The sequence below is a fragment of the Labeo rohita genome, chromosome 8 (assembly GCF_022985175.1).
Source record: "Labeo rohita strain BAU-BD-2019 chromosome 8, IGBB_LRoh.1.0, whole genome shotgun sequence".
Classification (NCBI taxonomy): Eukaryota; Metazoa; Chordata; class Actinopteri; order Cypriniformes; family Cyprinidae; genus Labeo; species Labeo rohita.
The window spans coordinates 12,798,579-12,818,819 of NC_066876.1; the positions used below are offsets into that span (position 1 = coordinate 12,798,579).

The following is a 20,241-nucleotide window of genomic DNA, read 5'->3' on the forward strand; positions in this document are numbered from 1 at the left end:
TTTTCTTTTATAATTAGTATTATGGACGCAACTGTATATATAATCAATTAAATACAATAAATTATACATCACTGTAAACATTTAAAATCAGTAATCTCTCAGATCTATCAGATTTCTCCTGCTGGTTTAAAAATATTATATTTTAAGTATTTATATATATTATATTTTATATATAATTATATATATTTTTTTAGATTTTGCCATATTATATTATATTATATTATATTATAATTTTATATGTTTTACTATTTTTTTTTTTTTTGCATTTTGCACATTATGTTTTAATTATATTATTTATTAATATTTTATATTACTGTTTTACATATTTTCTATTCTATTCTTTTTTATATATATATATATATATATATATATATATTACTGTTTTAAATATTTTCTATTCCATTCTATTATATATATATATATATATATATGCCATATTATATTATATTATATTATTATATTTTATATTACATTATATTATAATTTTTACGCTGTTTTATTATATTATGTTATTTATTAATATAATATAAAAATATATGAGTACATATCTTATATACTTATATATATATATATATACTTATATACTGTTTTATTATATTAGATTAGATTAGATTAGATTAGATTTCTTTATAGTTTTTTCCATTTTGTATTATAATTTTATAATATTTATTTTTATTAATAATGTTTTTTTGCCATTTTGCACATTTATACATTAGGTTTTTATTATGTTTATATTATATAAACATAATAAAATAAACATATATATTATACCCAGCGCTGGGTGAAATATGGACAAACTTAGTTGTTTCAAACTTGTTTTGACCCAGCCTTTGGGTTAAATGTTTAATGAGCCCAAAATTGGTTGGAAATGAACATTTATTAATATGTTTAATAAACAAATATTTATTCATAAGTTGCATAAATTATAATTAAATAATAAACTTTTTTTTTTAAATTGATTATTAATAAATGTTTACCTTTTGATTATTGCTGACGCCTCTAGTATTTATGTGTCTGATTTTTAATTTACAACCTATTTTGGGTTCATTTTAAGCCAGCCATACAGTAATTTTTAATCAATGTCTGAGTCACCTAAAAATACCCAGAAGGTTAGGTTAAACATTTAACCCAACCGCTGGGTCAAAACAACCCAGTCGCTGAGTTTGTCCTTATATTACCCAGCATTTTTAGAGTGTATTATTAAAATTTTTACATTTTATTAAGTAGGTTAAATTAAGTACATTTATGTTTAATGACGGCTATGTCTAGGATGCTTGAGTAAATGAGCAAATAACAAAAATATCTCTGCTTTCCCTGCAGTAATTACTGAAAGATTTGTTCCTTTGTGAGCTGGGAAAATAGAAAAAGGAGAAAAATAGATCAAGAAACCAGGAAGAGAGAGAGAGAGAGAGAGAGAGCGAGAGTGTTTTGATGTGAGAGGAGCGGTGGAGACCCGTATCTCTGCAGAGGGTCTACAGACATTGAAACCAGATGCAGTTCTGCAGTCATGAGCATGAATGTGTGTGCACTCAAAGGGGTCGCCCGAGATATATTTAGAAACTCCAAACCCCATCCATCAAACCGACAGCTTCAGATTAAGCACTTGATGTAACCTTACATTGGGGCCTGCTCCAACTTTCCCCTCTTTCTCTTCCTCTCTTTCTGTCTATCTCAGTCTGTTTCGTTCTCTCCACCACACACATTCACAGTGAGCTGAGAAAACTCCCCCTGTCTGGGAACCGTTCTGAACCGCACTGTCAGCACACAGTCTGCTTCAAATAGCCTTTATGAGAAAAACAAACACCTGAAAGATCAGCCATGTCCAACATACACTGAAATACAGGTATTACTGATTATCCCTTAGGCTACTGGGAAAAAGAGTGACATTGTTTTTTCTTACTTACTGTATTTAACTGCAGTCACATTCATTTTTGTAACTAGTTGCCTATAAACAAGGTCACTCCCTACAAAGCAACACAACATAACAGTGCACATGTGCAGCAGACAGAAAATGATGAGATCTGGCGTTAATTATGATTAATCACCTATTATGATCAATTAAGCTGTCAAAATATCATTCATGACAAAAAATAGTCACTTAAAAGAACATCTCTGACCATTGTAACTGATGCTGTTTGGTTGCAGTGCAATAGAATGGGAGCGTTGTTGCCTCACAGCATTAGTATCAATGCCACAGAGTGTGTATACGTGTGTTTGAAATAGTCTTTTTCTTTGAGCGAGCAACCCTGGCCTCATTAAGACTTGTTTATGTAGGGAGTTATTCCAGAAAACTGAGGTTTATTTGTGTGTATGATTGACTGAAGGTGAAGCTCAGGTGAGCGTTTTCCTCTGAAAAATGTAAACCAAACATAAAGTTTAGAAAGATGCATTGTACACACACAAGCGCTCTGACTCAAAAAACATTGAAACCCACGCACACACCCGGACTTGGCCCATCCTCTTCACAGCTGGTTTGGCAGCGTGCATGTCTGTGAACACATGAGGTTGCCAGGTTTCATGGCAGTATTATCAGTGCCAACAGGTGTGAAGACTGGAGGAGGATGTGTGTTATTGCTTTGTACAACGACACGTGTGTGTGCTCAGAAAGTCCCATTCCACCTCACGTCTAACACAGTAAACTTTTTTTTTCTTTCCGGTACATACACACACTACATATTGAGTGTCTGGTTTCGAGAGGGAGGGAGAGGAGGAGTAAAACCACACAATGTCTGAAAGGGTCATCACTTAAAACTATTTACAAACACACCATTTCAGACAGGGAATATGAATCACTACAGTGAGTCAGTACAACGTATGACAAATGCGTGAGTTTGTGTGTGTGTGAAAGGAAGAGGGAAAGAGAGGGAGAGATCCTTCTCATACAGTGGACTCTTTGTATACCAGAGAAAAACAAAGTCAAAGTGAGTGAAGATCCTCTGCGCAAACACAGCGGGTATATGCTCTGTAGTGCATAAAACAGACCACACGCCTGTATCTTTCATAATTCTTAGTTAAATAGTTATATTAATGGTCTTGCCTTATATTAAGTGGCCTTAACTATTATGTACTTACATCAAAAAATAAGTAAAGTGTACTTATTGTGTTCATACTGTATTGCAAAACACTTTGGCTGCTGTTGTGGTGGGATACGGGTAGGTTTAGTGGTAAGGGTAGGTTTAACGAAATAATTTCAAAATATGAAATTATATAAAAGAAAAGTTTAAATTTACTGTAAATAATCCACTGTACTCTTTTTATTTTGTATAAAATAAATATTTTACATAACAGGTTTTACTATAAAATTTCTTTCAAATTAAAGCCTTGAAAGTTTGGGAACCCCTTGCAGAATCTGTGAAAATGTAAATAATTTTATCATGCAAAATGCATGTTATTTTTTGTTTAGTACTGTCATGAATAAGATATTTTACATAAAAGATCTTTACATATAGTCCACAAGACGAGCCTTTGAGATTAAAAAGTATTTAAATTGTATTTTTTTAATGATAATAACCAATCGTTTCGCTAGATAAGACCCTTCTTCCTCGGCTGGGATCGTTTACAACATTTGGGATTGTTTGAAGCCGCATTTAAACTGCATTTTGGAAGTTCAAAGTCGGGGCACCATAGCATGAAAAATGCTGAAATGTTTCCTCAAAAAACAATTTCTTCACGACTGAAGAAAGAAAGACATGAACATCTTGGATGACAAGGGGGTGAGTACATTATATGTGAATCTTTCTTTTGGAAGTGGACTTCTCCTTTAACACAATTTCCACCACTTTGATTAGTCAGAAATACATCCTTTTAAGCAAAGACTCCCTTCTGAGGAAAAACTTTGATTCATCAAAATATTCTTCATGAAAGTCTCCATGAATGTTTTTGACATACTAAAGGCAAACACTAAATGTTGGGGCACTAAATCAAATGTATTCTTAAAACTTTGCAAGAAAATGAAAATGAAAATTTTGTCATCATTTACTCACCCTCATGTCGTTCCAAAGCAGTATACGTTTCTTTCCTATGCTGAACACAAAAGAAGATATTTTGAAGAACCAAACTGTTGTTGGTCCCCACTGATTCCATAGTAGAGACAGAAATACTACGGATGTCAATGGGAACCATAAACAGTTTGGTTCTTCAAAATATCTTCTTTTGTGTTCAACATACTGTACGAAAGAAACTCATACAGGTTTGGAACAACATGAGTTTGAGTAAATGATGACAAAATGTATATTTTTGGGTGAACTATTCCTTTAATTAAAAAAATTTAAATTCAGCACTGCAGCATTAGATGACAGTTATGTACTGTTGTGCCAAATTTTGAAATTGAGGTCATTTTCTGCCCCTTTCCAATGTGTTTGGACCCTGATAATTGCCATTTCTGGCTACATCTGAAATTTAAATATACACATGCAGGCGTGTGTGTAAATGACAGAAGGAGTTCTGGTTTTCTGGGGAGTGTATTCCAACACTCAACACTTACGTGCCATGAAGGCACCTTTGTTTGGCGAAATCCCATTCAAACAATAAATGCTTTGCTGTGATTCCTGGCAATTTGCCGAGGTAAAGTTAGAAAACTGCTGAACCATCAAAGCCTCAATCAGTTGTGTGCGTGTACACACGTGTTTCATGTATCTTTCCCCGGAATCAGTGAATAACTCTTCTTCAGGTTCAAACAAACAGCACGCCTGCCAAATTCTCCTCTTGCTTTTATCTGGTTTTACTGCCAGCACTGTTATCTTTTTCCTTTGTTTTTCTCTCAGACATATATGTGTATGTAAGTGTTTTTGGAAGTTTGGTAGTGATGCTTTAAAGAGTGGAAGTGCCCACCCTTACTCCACCCAGGCCTGAAATACAAATACAGTGCATAGCTTACACGCAAGATGGCTTAGACTAGGCTTCTGCATAGTTTCTGTCCAAGTGAATTTTTCATTAGGATGCTAAGACATTAGGGTTGCCACCTGTCCCACACAATATAGAATCTTGTGCCATTTATTGTAAGGAAGCAGAAACACAGATATCTTTTACATGAGTTTGACAGCCCCATTAGCTGTTACTATGTTACACTGACACTATACACAGGGATCAAGGAAGACCAAAGGAGAGCAGCTAATTTTACTCTGTTGACTTTTGGTTGAACTGTTTTTGATTACCAAATCGTGCAAGACAATCCAAAGACAATCCATGCCTAGTCACATGTATTTCATTGTTGCATATTTTTCACTGGATTTACTGCTGTTTATAAAAATACAATGCACTTAGAAAACCAATTCAATGCCTCAAATTCAAAACACTTATTGACTTTTTTTATAATAAAATGTGTTATAGTTTGCCTACACATGCTAAATATGCATATGAACAATCAGGTTAACTTAATTATTTGTATTAACAATTAACTGATATATCAGTGTGACAAAATCAAAGTGAGTGCATCTCATAAGCATTTTAGCAATTAATTCTGTCAAAATAGTGACTTTTCATAAACAAACAGTAGTCTACATACATCTGAGGTCAAAAGTTTACATACACCTTGCAGAATCTGCAAAATGTTAATTATTTTACCAAAATAAGAGGGATCAAACCAAATGCATGTTACTTTTTATTTAGTACATTTTTGTGTATTTGAACCCTTTCCAACAATGACTGTATGATTTTGAGATCCATCTTTTCACACTTGACAACTGAGGGACTCATATGCAGCTAGTACAGAAGGTTCAAAAGCTCACTGATGCTTCAGAAGAAAAAACGATGCATTAAGAGCCAGGGGTGAAAACTTTTGATCAGAATGAAGATGTGTAAATTTTTCTTATTTTAGCTAAATATCTTTTTTTTTTTCACTTAGTACTGCCCTTTAGAAGCTACAGAAGATTCTTACATGTTTTCCAGAAGACAAAATAGGTTCAATTTACTCTAATCTTCAAATTCCAAAAGTTTTCACCCCCTGCCTCTTAATACGTGTTTCTCTCTGAAGCATCAGTGAGCGTTTGAACCTTCTGTAATAGTTGCATATTCCCTCAGTTGTCGTCAGTGTGAAAAGATGGATCTCAAAATCATACAGTCACTGTTGGAAAGGGTTCAAATGCACAAAAATGCTGAAAAAACAAAGAATTTGTGAGACCTAAAGGACTTTTCTGAATAACAGCGGGCAGTTTAACTTCAGAACAATCAAGGGACTCATGAACAACTATCACTAAACAACAACAAACAGTTGTGGATCATTCAGGTAACAAAACAGTACTAAGAATAAAGTGTATGTAAACTTTTGAAAGGGGTCATTTTTATAATTCAACTATTATTTTGTCCTGTGGACTATTTGTAAACTTCTTTTATGTGAATTATTTTATTCAGGTCAGTACTAAATAAAAAATAACATGCATTTTGTATGGTCCCTCTTATTTTGGTAAAATAACTAACATTTTGCAGATTCTGCAAGGTGTATGTAAACTTTTGACCTCAAATACTGTATAACTGTGTGCAGCATTTTTTGTTTCAGTTATGCTCAGTTATCAAAATCATCAAATATCAAATGGCATATGCGATATAAATATATAGAAATAGCGAGTATCCTCTGCTAAAGTTGCAATTTACCCAGGACACACCCTGTTTCATGAGCTGTGTCCCTGTTTCAGCTGTCAGCCTGACTGACTTAAAATGAAGTGTCCTCAATGTCTTTCTCAGCAGCTCAATTAATTTACATTACAGAAAATGAAAGCTGTATCTCTGCCAAAAACCTGGTCACTCTCATTTTCAAAAGTGTGACACACTAATCCCACAGGAACCCAATACACTCTTTGAAGAGCTGAGGCCAATTAAGCCCACAAATGTTCTTCAGAAATCATTGAGGTTCATTTCACTCTTGATTTCAGTAACACAAATCAATATTAAATCATTCTGAAATGGACAGTTTTATACAAAGGTTCGCAGTCTGCTCCAAATTTGTTGCTAAACACTAAACTTTTTGCGTAAATGTAGGTCAGAACTGTCAAATGCAGTTCTCCCCCTGCTGACCAGCGCTGGTAAAAACATCATCAACCTCGGCGGCTCTGGATTGGCTCCAGGCGCATAAAGGCTGGCGGTCAGTGTGTGCTCTCTGTTCGTTCACAGACAGGCGCATCGCCGCTGCCAGAGACACTTCTGCGCTTCCAGAAGGGCAAGAAACGCGCAGAAGACACCGGCACTAACGAGCTGGGGACTATTGTGAGACTTTACAGATTTTTGGTATCCTTCTCGCACTTTTTAAACTGTTTGCGAGGAAGTCATCGCGCCTGTTGTGGATTTTACTCTTTTTCTGAGATCATGAACTAGAGTGTTATGCGGAGATTTAACCGGCGGGATTTCTAAATTCAAAGGTAACAAAAACTCTTTAAGCATATTTTCCTCATTAGTATAGTCTAAATGTACAATAGAGTGCATTTGTGCATGACTTTTGTTTGTCTTTTAATTACATAAGTACAAATACCTAGAACTCGTCTATGTATTATAACGCGCACGTTTGAGAACACATTCGGCGGTGTTTCGAAACCTAATGAGCTGCCTACCTAGGCGGTATTTTGGGCATAAGGACAGTTATTTTTTGTAAATCTATTAGTAATTATCTTATAATGAATTGCAACATTTTTTGTAAAATGGGTAGACCGGGGCCAGTTGTCACAAGTGCTGTGTCTCAGTAAACATTAGGTTTCGTGTGTGTTTCTCATATACATGTAAGCTCGGGGCAAGTTGTCACACACATCGGTATACATGTATACAAATATTATTATATAATAATAGTTTTTTTTGGGGGGGGGGGGTGCAAACCAATAGTTTGAGATAGAGTTACCGTTTACATTTTCACTTTGTTTTTCATTAACTTTACCCGTGTTTCATTACTGTTTTAATTTAGCTGAAAAGCCAAAAGTAGACTGTTCACAGAATCTGCTGTGACAACTTACCCCAGACCAGACTTTGTTTGTGTCTATATAGAAATTGATTCACTGGAATCAAAACTGATAGCAAACTATTAGTGAATTTCATTTGAACTAACCCATTCTCCCATATAACATGTTATGTAATACTTTCATTTTAGGCATCTGTTGGGACACCAGGACTCCTCCATCTGTGTCTCTGATATGGGACTTTAGGTTTATACCTCTCATATCATCTTTAGTGGAGTGCATTCAACTGGTTTAAAACATTTACGCTCTTCCAGAAATGGTGGGGCATTTACATTTGCAAGCTATGGATGACAGTTTGAAAGGAAAGAATCGGGAGGGACTGCTTGATAGTCCGGATTCAGGACTCCCTCCAAGCCCCAGTCCGCCCTTCTACTCTCTGTCACCGGGGATCCTCGAGTCGCGCTCCGGCAGCTGCTCGACCCCAAATGAGCTGCAAGGATACTGCAGAAAGGAGAGCCGGGAAGGCAAACTGGTACGCATTTATCTAAGCCTCAGAGCTCAAATGAGACCTAAGAAGGACATGTTTCTCAATCAAAATCCTTTGCTGGCACTGATTTTAGGGGTAGGGTTAGGGTACTGCTTAGAGGATGTTAATGCAGGAACATGTCCTACTTGGGTAAATCACATGCATGAGATCTACGAGTGTAAGCAGTCGGTTTTAAAAGGGGATAAAACAGTGAAATTGATAAGCACATAATGCATTATGTTTGCATTTTTGAGTATGGTTACTTCCCACACACTTGAGTTATAAACATGAGTGACATTTGAACTTTGTGTTCATGTTTGGCTTTGGAGATATGAGCTGTGTGTCATCCAAAGGTTTTAGATCCAGTTGTTGTCTTCCATCAGTTTTGTCCTTTGACAGAAGTAAAAGTAGATACAGATTTTTTTTTTTTTTTTTTTTGCGGATTGAAAAGGATTATCAAAAAAGAAAAATTACTTTGCTCGGTTGTTGATTAGATGAAAGCAGACCTGAAATGCGAGTTTGAGGTTAACTGCAAAAAAGCAATAGGTTTAAATGGACTACAGTACAATAAGATCAATATCATGCATTTAGAAAATACAGGTATTTATATTTCCGATTTTAACGTCATATCAGTTGTAATATGACTACTTGCGCAGATCTATTAAAATATGCCTGTCATATTCACTATGGATACAGATGATATTTACAAACGTTTAAAGTGTTTGACCTTAGTTACTCATTCATACTGCCAGCATTCAAGCTGCTTCTGTATGAACAGCAAGTTTCAAAAGTCACATAAGCAACCAGTGGTTAAATGAAGTAGACAAACAACAAAACAACACGTTAGTATATAAAAATGCATATGCAGTTTGTCATAAACACAAACAGACACTGTTGACAATGTGGAGGCCAGAGACAAATAATGAGAAAAGAGCAGAATCCTGAAATAGAAAGGTGTTCAGGTGCTCGTGCCTCTGGAAGCTCACTCTAATGAAGCAGGGATGACAAGGAGCAACTAGAGAGAGAGAGTTTCTGTAAACAAGTTGACCTTGTGTTTGGTCAATGTGGTAACTGTAACCGATCTCTCTCTGTCCCTCATAGCTTCCTCATAGCAACCCTTTTACAGCACCTACACACATGTGCAAACAAACAAGCAGTGCTGACACACACACACACACACACACACATATATATCATACTGGTACAGTATTACTAGACAGCACATGTTCGCGTTACAGTATAGTAACTGCACAAGTGCCTCGGCATAACCCAGAGTCTTATTTCTGCCTCTGAAAGGTTGCATAGCACACTAAACTAACAGTGTCTGCATCTGACACGGCCATCCAATCAAATCGAAGTACACTTTCGTACTAAACTAAGGCTGCTTTATCTTTTCTAACACTTCTAGATGCATCTTCTAGGACTGTTTTCCCTGAGAAAACACAGCTTTGCAAAAAAAAAAAAAAAAAAAAAAACAGATTTTGGTATGAGGCCTGACCTGATAAGTGTGAATGTGATTAAGCTGCATTTGTCTCTGTCGTGGTGCATAAATGCTTTGCCCGAGCATGCCACTAAGAACACGTATCTAAAGGCATTTTGGAGTGTATAAATGATCACTCAGACACTCCTCTTTAAGAAACATGCATGCACTTGTTGGGACGCCACTCCAATAAAGCGTCTCGCTCAGTAAAATAGAAAGGAGCTGTGTGATTTTATTTGTGCAACGTGAATTTTTTATACTTTTTAGCAATGTGTTTAACACTTTGGGGAAAGCTCTCATGCCAATGTCAACAAAACATCCCTCTGTTGCAGTTCTTCAGAATATGCTGTTTGCAAAATCCTATTACTTAAATGTATACAAATGTGGTTGAGCCTGCAGGCAACATGCAGTATATGAGGACCAAATGCTCTCTTAGAGTAGAAAAGAAAACGTAGGCATACAAAGCCATCATTGTTTTGCTGCACTTTGTATTTTCCGTTCATGGCAAGCTTGCTTTGCGAGGGTGTCTATCGCAGCATGTACATACAGTATACTATATGCAGTATGCATGCTTGCAGAGGATATGTCTGCCTTTTTCCTCTCATTTTGTGGCTGCAGGTCTATTTTGGGAGTTGTGTTTGCATGACGTTGAAAAAAAAAAAATCTCTCCAATCTATTTTAGTGTGGAAGGTCTAACAGCAAAGCTGTTGCAGTCAGTTGCATAAGAAACTGATGACCTCTGTTTGCTGAAATTAAAGTAAAGGGTGCGCTTTATGAGAGTGCAGTAGGTTTTTTTTAATGTACTGATACCGATCGATGTTGTTGAGCAAGTTCAGTTCCTGTATTCGTACATTTACAGTTGAGGTCAAAAGTTTACATACACCTTGCAGAATCTGCAAAATGTTGATTATTTTACCAAAGAAAGAGGGATCATACAAAATGCATGTTATTTTTTATTTAAAATTTAGCATTTTGTTTTTTTGTTTTTTTTAACCCTTTCCTTTCCCTTTCCTAACCCCTTTTTTTTTGCCTAAATATCATATTAAACAGTCAGCAGTTTAACTGTTCAGGACAAACAAGGGACTCATGAACAACTATCACTAAACAAACAAACAAAAAAAAAAACAGCTGTGGATCATTCAGGTAACAACACAGTATTAAGAATCAAGCGTATGTAAACTTTTGAACGAGGTCATTATTTACATTATTTATATTATATATTATATACTCTTGTGGACTATATGTAAACTTTCTTTTATGTGAAATGTCTTATACAGGTCAGTACTAAATAAACAATAACATGCATTTTGTATGATCCCTCTTAATTTTGTAAAATAATCAACATTTTGCAGATTCTGCAAGGTGTATGTAAACTTTAGACCTCAACTGTAGATTATCTTTGCTGTCTATCTAACGCTTACTTATTCTTAGTAATTATTATCTAATTATTCTTACTTGGTTATTCTTTAAAAATGCCATTAATTTGATAACACTGTTAAATGTAATCTTTAGCAAATCTTTCATACTGTACATTGCAATATTGTAATGCCTTTGCATTTAAAACTGATTTTAGTTTTTAGTGCTTTAGATCTACTACCACCAAATACTACAACTACTACTAATAAGAAGCAGCATACAATTATGTAGTGCTTTCAGCCAGTACTGTAAAAATAACATTATGTTTAAACAAAACAAGCAAACAAAACAATATGACAAACATGACATAAATATCAACAGCATAGCCCAGAGTAAAAGTATGGCAACCAGAATATTACTACAGACTAAAAATATATGAAACCAAACAAAGCAATGATCAATCAGACACCTCCAGTGTGAATAAAAACATTCAATCAGTAAGTTCAGGCCACTAGATGTCAGTATAGAGTCCCAAACAACAGCCAAGAGAGCACCTTTAAAGGGATAGTTTACCCAGAAATGAAAATTACATGATGTACTTCACAAGAGAATGGCATTTCAGCAGATGACGTAGGATATAGACCTAAGTTTTGTTTACAGCAAAGGAAAACCAGTCTCCTCTTGGCTTATATTTTTCTTTACAAATCCTCATTTTGTACTTCTATTTCATGACCGGTGTTTTCTGGACCACTACCCACTGCCATTATAAAGCTTGGAAGAGCTAGGACATTTTGTAATATGTCTCAGATTGTACACGTCTGAAAATAGAAAGTCATACACTTATGGGGTAATTTTCATTTTTGGGTTAACTATCCCTTTAAGTATAATACCTGGCTTTCTCTTGGTATTATAGACCTCCTTGGATAAAATATAGTACTCAACATGGATCAAAGTGGATCAAAACCTTTCATCAAAGTTGTCCTAAAACCAAAACAATACCCGTTCTTGTCTTAGGACAACTTCGATGAGGCATTTGATCCACTTCAAATGTTCACTTACTGTAGTTACACCTCGTGACCCAGTCAGTCAATATAGTGATGCCACTGTAATGACAAACTCCCTTTCAAGCTTTGGTTAAGATATTGTATGGCGTCTATGGCATTCAATGCAGCCGCCATGTTGAACCTTCAACTGCTCTGTCCCTGCTGAGATCTTGTCTGTAATGTAACTATGAGCCTACAGGGTTTGTTTGTGGTGGTGTGGCAGCACATTGTATAACAGCACAGTGGACACAGTATCCCTCCTGGATTTAACACACGCTCTCTCTTGTACTCATATGGACACAGACGCACATGCTCAAGGACGCGATCCCTTTCTCCCTGGCCTGCATCCATGAGACAACAGCATGATGCCAGAAAACTCTCATAAACAGCATATATGTTAGTAAAAAAAAAAAAGCGGTTTTAATTTTGCTGCTAATTATATACTCACTTTCTTGGCTTAAACTGAGCCAGACCACCCTCTGCCAACTTGAAAACCAAATGTAAAAATGCAGCGCATCACAATATCATAAATAGATTGTGACTGAATGAGACCAAGCAAGTGCTTTATTTTTATCCAACACTGAGAAATGGTTTCAAAAAGCCATTTCATGAACTGTAAATGTGCTTCTTGTGAGAAAAAGAATATAATGATATATGATTGTATTTGCACAGCACTAGTTCTTTCTGCATACAGACATCGTCGTCACCTGTGGACCATCACAATTACTCTGATTCTTCAAAACTGGTTCAGTCATAACAAACTGTCTTAAATGTACTGAAGCAAAAAATGCAGATTAAAATGCGAGACTATAAAAGTTACTGTTTTCTTGATTTACCGGCTGTGCGAGTTAAAAAATGTTCCGCTTGAGCTCAGGAAGAGTCCACGTTTCCCATGTCAGGTCAGATGACAGTTGGGCTGATGATACGCTGCTGAGGAATTGGGTTTTATGAGGTGTCAGAGACAGAGAGTGAGAAGCAGAGCGTGTACGTGCTGGACACTGAGGAAGGTGCTGAGCGCTCACGTGGTGTGTGTGTGTTTGATGACTGGAGCAGGTGGAGGCACAGGACGCTCCGGCTCCACACTCACTGCCGCATTGTCGACGTTTGTCTGAGCACCAAATATACATATCAGCATGCAGACAAACACACGCACGCAGACGGCACTAATGCAAAACAACAAAAACTACTATAAAATACAATATAACTATTAGATGAAAAACAAACTAAAATTTTTGAAATGTTGCCTTGAAAACTAATTGAAAAGCTGAAGTACTGAAATTTATATTGCTAAAACCAGTGTTCTGATTCAGAGGACAAACCATTTTTTCCTATTACCTTAAGGGGCTTATTTTGTGATAATAGAAGTTACTTAAAGGGATAGTTCACCTCAAAATTATCATCTATCATTTACTCACCCTCAAGCCATTCTAGGTGTATATGACTTCCTTCTTTCAGACACATACAATCGGAGTAATATTAAAATATGTCCTTCCCAGCTTTATAATGGCGGTGAATGGGTGTTGAGATTTTGAAGTCCAATAAAGTGCGTCCATCAATCATAAAACTATAGTAAAACCACGATTGATAACTGTACTGCTTTAAGGTTTGATGTTTCCTACTGTTTAAGAAAAATAAACATAAAATATTTGCAAAACCGCTCCAAAATCCTAATATGAAACAAATGATTTGCAAACCCACACCGAAGTCCCGATCTGAATCAAATGATTTGCGATCTGGATAATGATTTGCCAACCATCATTTTAGATCACTCAGATAGCGAATCATTTAACCTGAATAATTAAATTCACAAAATGATTCATGAACCCCTTCTGATCTAAGTCAAATGATCTGCGATATGCAATTTGAAGTCCCAGTCTAAAACAAATGATTTGCGATATGCGATCCGATTGGAGCTCTTCGAAACCGTGAATCATTTTGCAACACAATGGTTTAACTGATTCAGAGTTTGGAAAAGCTCTGTTTCACCCATCACTCCGTGCTTTTTAAAATCGTTACAAGCAATGTTGAAAATTGAAAATGAATGGCTCTTTTAATTTGATCTGGTTTTTGCTAGTGAATCACTTGAAATGAATGATCAAAGTCCTGAGTTTGAATCAACTGTGGAGTGGTTCCAGCGTAATATAACTCAACTGATCAATATAACTCAATAACTCAATTGATTTGGTTCACCTGTTCCTCTCTTCGCATCTTCAGCCATATTTACACAACACTATCAGTACTACTATTTGTTTAGCTCGATTGTTTTCTGACATGAACTGAAATAAGCGAAAAAGGTATGATTTTTAATTGTGTGAATTTTGTATCAAAAGATATGTGCTTATTGACAAAATGTAAAACATTTATTTCATAGATACACTGCCTTTCAATAATTCAGGAATATTGCTATTTTCAAGAGTTTTCAAACCTTAAATTTCAAAAAGTCAAATTTAAGTACTTTAAGCACCTTGTATGAACCCTGAATGAAGGTCTTCGGAAGTGATTTGATGCATTTTTATAAAATATCCATATTTAAAACTTTATAACCCATAATCTCTAGCTTCCGCTAACTGTCGTATACACGTGGCATTCCAGCGGATGACATAGGATGTAGGCGTATTGTGAGCTCTGGTAAAAATATGCTAGTCTTGTGAGAACCAAGTTTTGTTTACAGCAAAGGAAAACCAGTCTCCTCTTGGCTTATATCGAAATCCATCAACATTTTTTGTCACCAATCCTTGTTTTGTACTTTTAATTTGTGACCGGTGTTTTGTTTTGCTCTCTCCACTGCACTTCTGCATTCATCACTTCCGCGTTCACTTATGTCATCCGCTGAAAAGCCACTCTCTCGTGAACGCACATACAACAGAAGCTAGAGATCACAGTTTTTAAAGTTGTAAATATGAATAGTTTTCTTACACAAACACACTGCTTTACTTCAGAAGGCCTTAAGTAAGCCCTCAGAGCCATGTGGAGTACATTTTATGATGGATGGATCAACTTTATTGTACTCTGAAATCTTAAAACCCATTTACTACCATTATAAAGCTTGGAAGAGCCAGGGCGTTTTTTAAATAACTCTGATTGCATTTGTCTGAAAGAAGAAAGTCACATACACCTAGGATGGCTTTTTTTAAATACATTAAATAAATGAAAAATTGATTTGAGATTAAATTTATGTGAAAAGTAAAGACCACAAAATAATATGAGACATGAAACATGTAAGAAAGTTGCTCTGGCTAGTGGTTAATTGTACAGTTTTGTCATCATGTATGCATCAACTGTCAAGTATTTTAATGTAAAATGCATGAATATTTTATTATGGTTTTCAATGGCTAGCTAGATGGCTAATTCCTGTGTCTTTTAATGTCTTCCTGTGTAGTTGCCGTACTTGCTCCTGAACTCTCAAGGTCCAGATGCAAAGTCACGCATGTACCCTGTGGTCTATGGAGAGAGCATTGAGGTCAACCCCAAACCAGAAAAAGAGATCAAGTAAGTGGTGTTACATATCACCATTAACTACCAAATGAGGGTTTTGCATTTTTTCATTACAAATCAGTTTTTATATTTTGGCTAAAAAGTTTAATTAAACATTAAAAACATGGAAATTAATGTCAGTTTGTTTCTCGTTTTAACTTGTAACTCCTGATGATCATGTTCTCCATCATGACTTGAGAAAGACCATCTCAGCTTCAATGGAAGAACATCTGACCTTTTGTACAAGTCATATTTTAAGTGTCACAAATGTACTTATTTGACTACTGATCTAGAAATAGTGGAAAATATGAAATATTTCCTCATTATTCTGCATCGTAACATTTCTTTAAACTTACAGATTTACCTTATTCTTAGTTGAATAATGTTTGGCTGATGAATTCTTGTCTTTCGATCACTGTCAGGTTCAACTCTGCGGTGAAGTACGCTTCAGACAGACACTTCCGTGACCAGGTGTTCTGCGCCCAGGTCCCGACCGCCACATCCTTCAGCGAGACGGTGGTGGCCGTCCATAACTGCACGTGGCGCAGCTACAAGTCAGAGGTTCACTTTGAGCCACGGCACAGGCCGCTACACTTCCAAAGCACGACCATCGTGTTCCCCAAGCACACCCGGAATACATACCGCACCACGCTGAACTACAACGGCAACAGAAACGCAGCCGGGCGCCGACGGTTTGTGTCCACAGTCAGGCTGGAGTCCACCGAGGATGCCAGTCCATGCATCATTTACACAGAAGACCTCTGAAAGACACACATGAGAGATGTGTTACCCCTCCCAAATTTCAAAAACTCCCTTTGGTTAAAGAGCTACATGGACTAAAACCCTGATTCAACGACGGATGGCAAGAGACATTTAAGAAAGAAACGAAAAGTCAGTGAGGGTCATTTTGTTCTTTGGCTTCCAGTGACATTGGTACTTGATAGCGGGGATGACATGGAGCTGAGTGTGTGTTTGCGGTCTTTACATGTGATGTATTTATGTACATCTGGAGGTTTTTTGTTTTTAATTTTAATATCCAGTCGTACCAGTCAGGTGGAGGGAAAAGCATTTGGGGCAGTTTCTGTTGTTTGGTGATTCATAGGCCTTCAAGGAACCTGAGCCCGCAGAATTCCACAAAAAGATCTGCAGATTTACACAGAATGCAAAAGAACGTCAGTCCAAATTCCGAAAGTTAAATTAGCCATTATGTGTCAGATATACTAAAAATTTAGCTTGGTTTCATTTTGGTGCCTCACATTGTTTTTTTTTTTTAATTTGAATACTTCCACTAATTTGATAATTAACTAATTTGTGATGATTGTAATCCACAAATAAAACCATAGGACTTTTATGTCATTTTCCATTTTATTTATACAATAAGATTCTGCCAATAATGTACAAATGCAAAAACATGGGGAGTCCATGTGGGCCTACTTTATCGTCTTAGTATTGCTTACTCTTACAAATGCTCAAACAGGAAATAGCTCATTATTAAAACAAAATGCAAAGTCTATAGTCCAATTTCGTGTTTTCTGGTGGCAGAAAATGACAGTTTTCAAGTAGCAGTCTATGGAAGCCATGGAATTAAAGAATAAAGAAGTACATTTGAGTTTATATTTCAAAATTTTGATAAATCCTGATACTACAAATCACAGTCGTTCTCTCTTTTCCCCTCGGCTCAGAATCATGAGTTTATATCCCACACTTCTGCCTTTTTTTCCATCAGAAATGACAAGATATTGTTGAGTTAAATCAAGTTATTAAGTCCGAAATACAAGATATAAACCTGCATTTGTAAGAAATATAGTCAGAATTGTGATATAAAAATCAGTAAATATCATGTAAATTGTTATAGGTTTAAAAATTATTTCATGCTGTAACTGTAGGGCTAATACAATATGAACTGCATATGTAAATATTATGTAGACCTATTGTTTAAATCAAATTTATGCTTTAAAAGTAGAGTAATCATAGCAGGATTCATGCATTTAAACATCTGCGTTTAGCTTCAGATGGCTTTAATGACAGTATTCTATCAAATTATTTGCATTCCGATTCTGAAATTCAAATGAAACAATAAATTTTTTCTCTTATTCTGTGGATTTTACCCAACCTGATCTCATGACAAAAACGTACCTGTGGGAACTTTTTCACAAGACGCAAAATACATAGCGGCATGTACGTTTTGTGACATATTCGATGTGAAATGTCCAATGAGTGGTGATAAAAAAGTGATGCGTACATTTACATTTATATGACACTGGTTTTATATGTGCCACCGCATTTCTGACTTGAAATGTCCACTGAGTGACGCTATAACTGTAACTCTCTGTGACGTTTTAAAATAACGTACCATCTGCACTACACCTAGACCTACCCGATAGTATAAACAAAAGCGGATGTGACATAAAAACACAATTGCAAGCATGCCGTTTTAGCGTTTTTCAATCTGTCAGCTCTTTCATCGCGAGTCATGTTTTTCACAGGATTCGTACCCAAGGATTCCGATTCTGAGCAAGCTTGTTACATCCTAAAAGTGAAATGTGGAGCTGTAATCATAACTGTGTATGAAAATAATTACAAGTGCTCGCCGTTTTTACCGCCTCTAATGTTCATTTCTGTTGGAAATTGCAGTGATATGTACTTATTGGTACGTTCCCACAGGTACATTTGAACCATGAAATCAGGTAGATTTTACCCATTTCCCTCCACTTGTTACCAGTGTTTTTCTGCCACCACAAAGCATGCGCAGCTGCAAGTGACATATACTCTAAATTGGTCTATAAGCACAGTATATGTGAATGAGAGCATAAAGTCATTAGACCTTAGTCAGGTTAGCTGTTGTATTGAATTTGAAACAGATGTGTTAATTAATGTGTTAACCATGACTAAGGTCTACTGGCATAAATCTGTAGACTATCAGAACTGGCTGAGAAAATATAAACTGTATTTAAGTTGCACTTATGGAAAGTTTTTTTTTTTTTTTGTAAATGTTGGTATGACTAAGGGCAAATCGACGTGTAGGAGCACTTGAAAGGTTGGACCAAAGATTCAGTAAAATTCAGAGAAAGGGAAATACAACCGTAAATGTTTCCTCCCTTTCTGTTTGTACCTCACAAAAACGTGAAATAATTTCTTGCACAAGAGTTTCAGAAGCCGCCCGACGTGCTAATAATTCAGTGGCCAAAATAAGAGGTTGAAGGTCTTTGAAATGACTGGATTTAGCATGTGTTAGATAAGAGAATTCAGCGTATTCTGATCTGGAAACGTGTTTTATCTCTGAACAGAGACTCCTGAAGACTGTACGGTTTTGCGATTACACGGTTATATAACGTTTGCGTTCAATGGTAACAAGTAATTTCTGACACTGTTGGAGCCAGTTAGTCTCAGCCAAAATCTAGATTACCAAACTGAGCTGCTGCCTCCTCCAGCGAGTGCATTTCTGCTTTCATGTATCGCAGACTCTTTTGTGGAGCAGAGCTGTTGTTGTTTAGCCAGGCGATGAGATGTAACGAAGCATTGCGCTGAGAGAGATTTCGACCGGAGGTGTACGTCACGTCTGTCTTATGTCTGGACTATACACTTGCAATTCTGAAGTGGGTTTCGTAAATTTAGATCTCTTACCTCATTCATTTTGTTTTTATTAATTTCTGATTTTATACACAGTAATAGAGATCTTCTGGTGATTAAAAATAGCGAAACAATGACAAAGCATGTTTCCGTCTGGTATGTGGATGTGTTTAAGTTTTGAGTGGAAAAGCTTGGCTTTTCCAAAAGAGTTAAGTTTAAGTAATATCTGTATTACAGGAAACTAGTGCATTATATTCCATGACACTGATGCAAATCAAACCGATGGAAAAAAAAAGGATCGGGGGTTGATAAGAGATTAAATTACAAGAATGTCTGACTGAAAATGACTTCCTGTTGACTCAAGATGGACATTTGATAAGTTGATCGAGGAATTTTCGTAATGTGTCGAAAGCAGATCTGAGGGGAGATGTTTTGTTTTTAGTTTGGTGTACAAATGCTTTCTGCTAACAGATGGATTTTTGTTTGATTTCCTAACACAATTTGTGTTTCTGTAAAATACTTTCCTGTTGTATATGTGGCATACGGCACTCGTAATTCTCTTTATATTTTTGTATAATTCCCAACTTAATGGTTTTCTTTTTGGACAATGGATAAGAAAATAATTTAAGGAAAAAAAATGTATATCCAAACTGATTAAATAAAAGCCCCAAACCCTACAACGGCCGGTGTGTTTGTCTTCTTTTGATGCTGTAATAAACTCTGGATGTTTAATGATCTGTGAGGTAAAAATGAGCCTCTGTTTTCCATGTACATTATCACTGACACAGCACTTTCCAATAAGGTCAAATACTTTCCAGCTTAAGATGAAAAACCCTTCCACCGTTCTCCTATAAAACTGCCAGCCGTGAGCAAGGCATTGAGTCTTTTTGGAGCGTATATCATTTTAATCCATGCATT

General features: G+C 36.1%; 1 protein-coding gene across 1 annotated transcript; it reads left to right on the forward strand.

The window, feature by feature from the left end:
- Positions 1–7,076: 7,076 nt before the first annotated feature.
- On the forward strand, positions 7,077–20,003 carry rflna (refilin A). The gene is made up of 4 exons (XM_051118047.1): positions 7,077–7,349; positions 8,066–8,406; positions 15,659–15,768; positions 16,176–20,003. The coding sequence occupies exons 2-4, from the start codon at positions 8,191–8,193 to the stop codon at positions 16,516–16,518; spliced, it is 669 nt and encodes a 222-aa protein (XP_050974004.1). The 5' UTR covers positions 7,077–7,349; positions 8,066–8,190; the 3' UTR covers positions 16,519–20,003.
- The last annotated feature ends 238 nt before the right edge of the window (positions 20,004–20,241 follow it).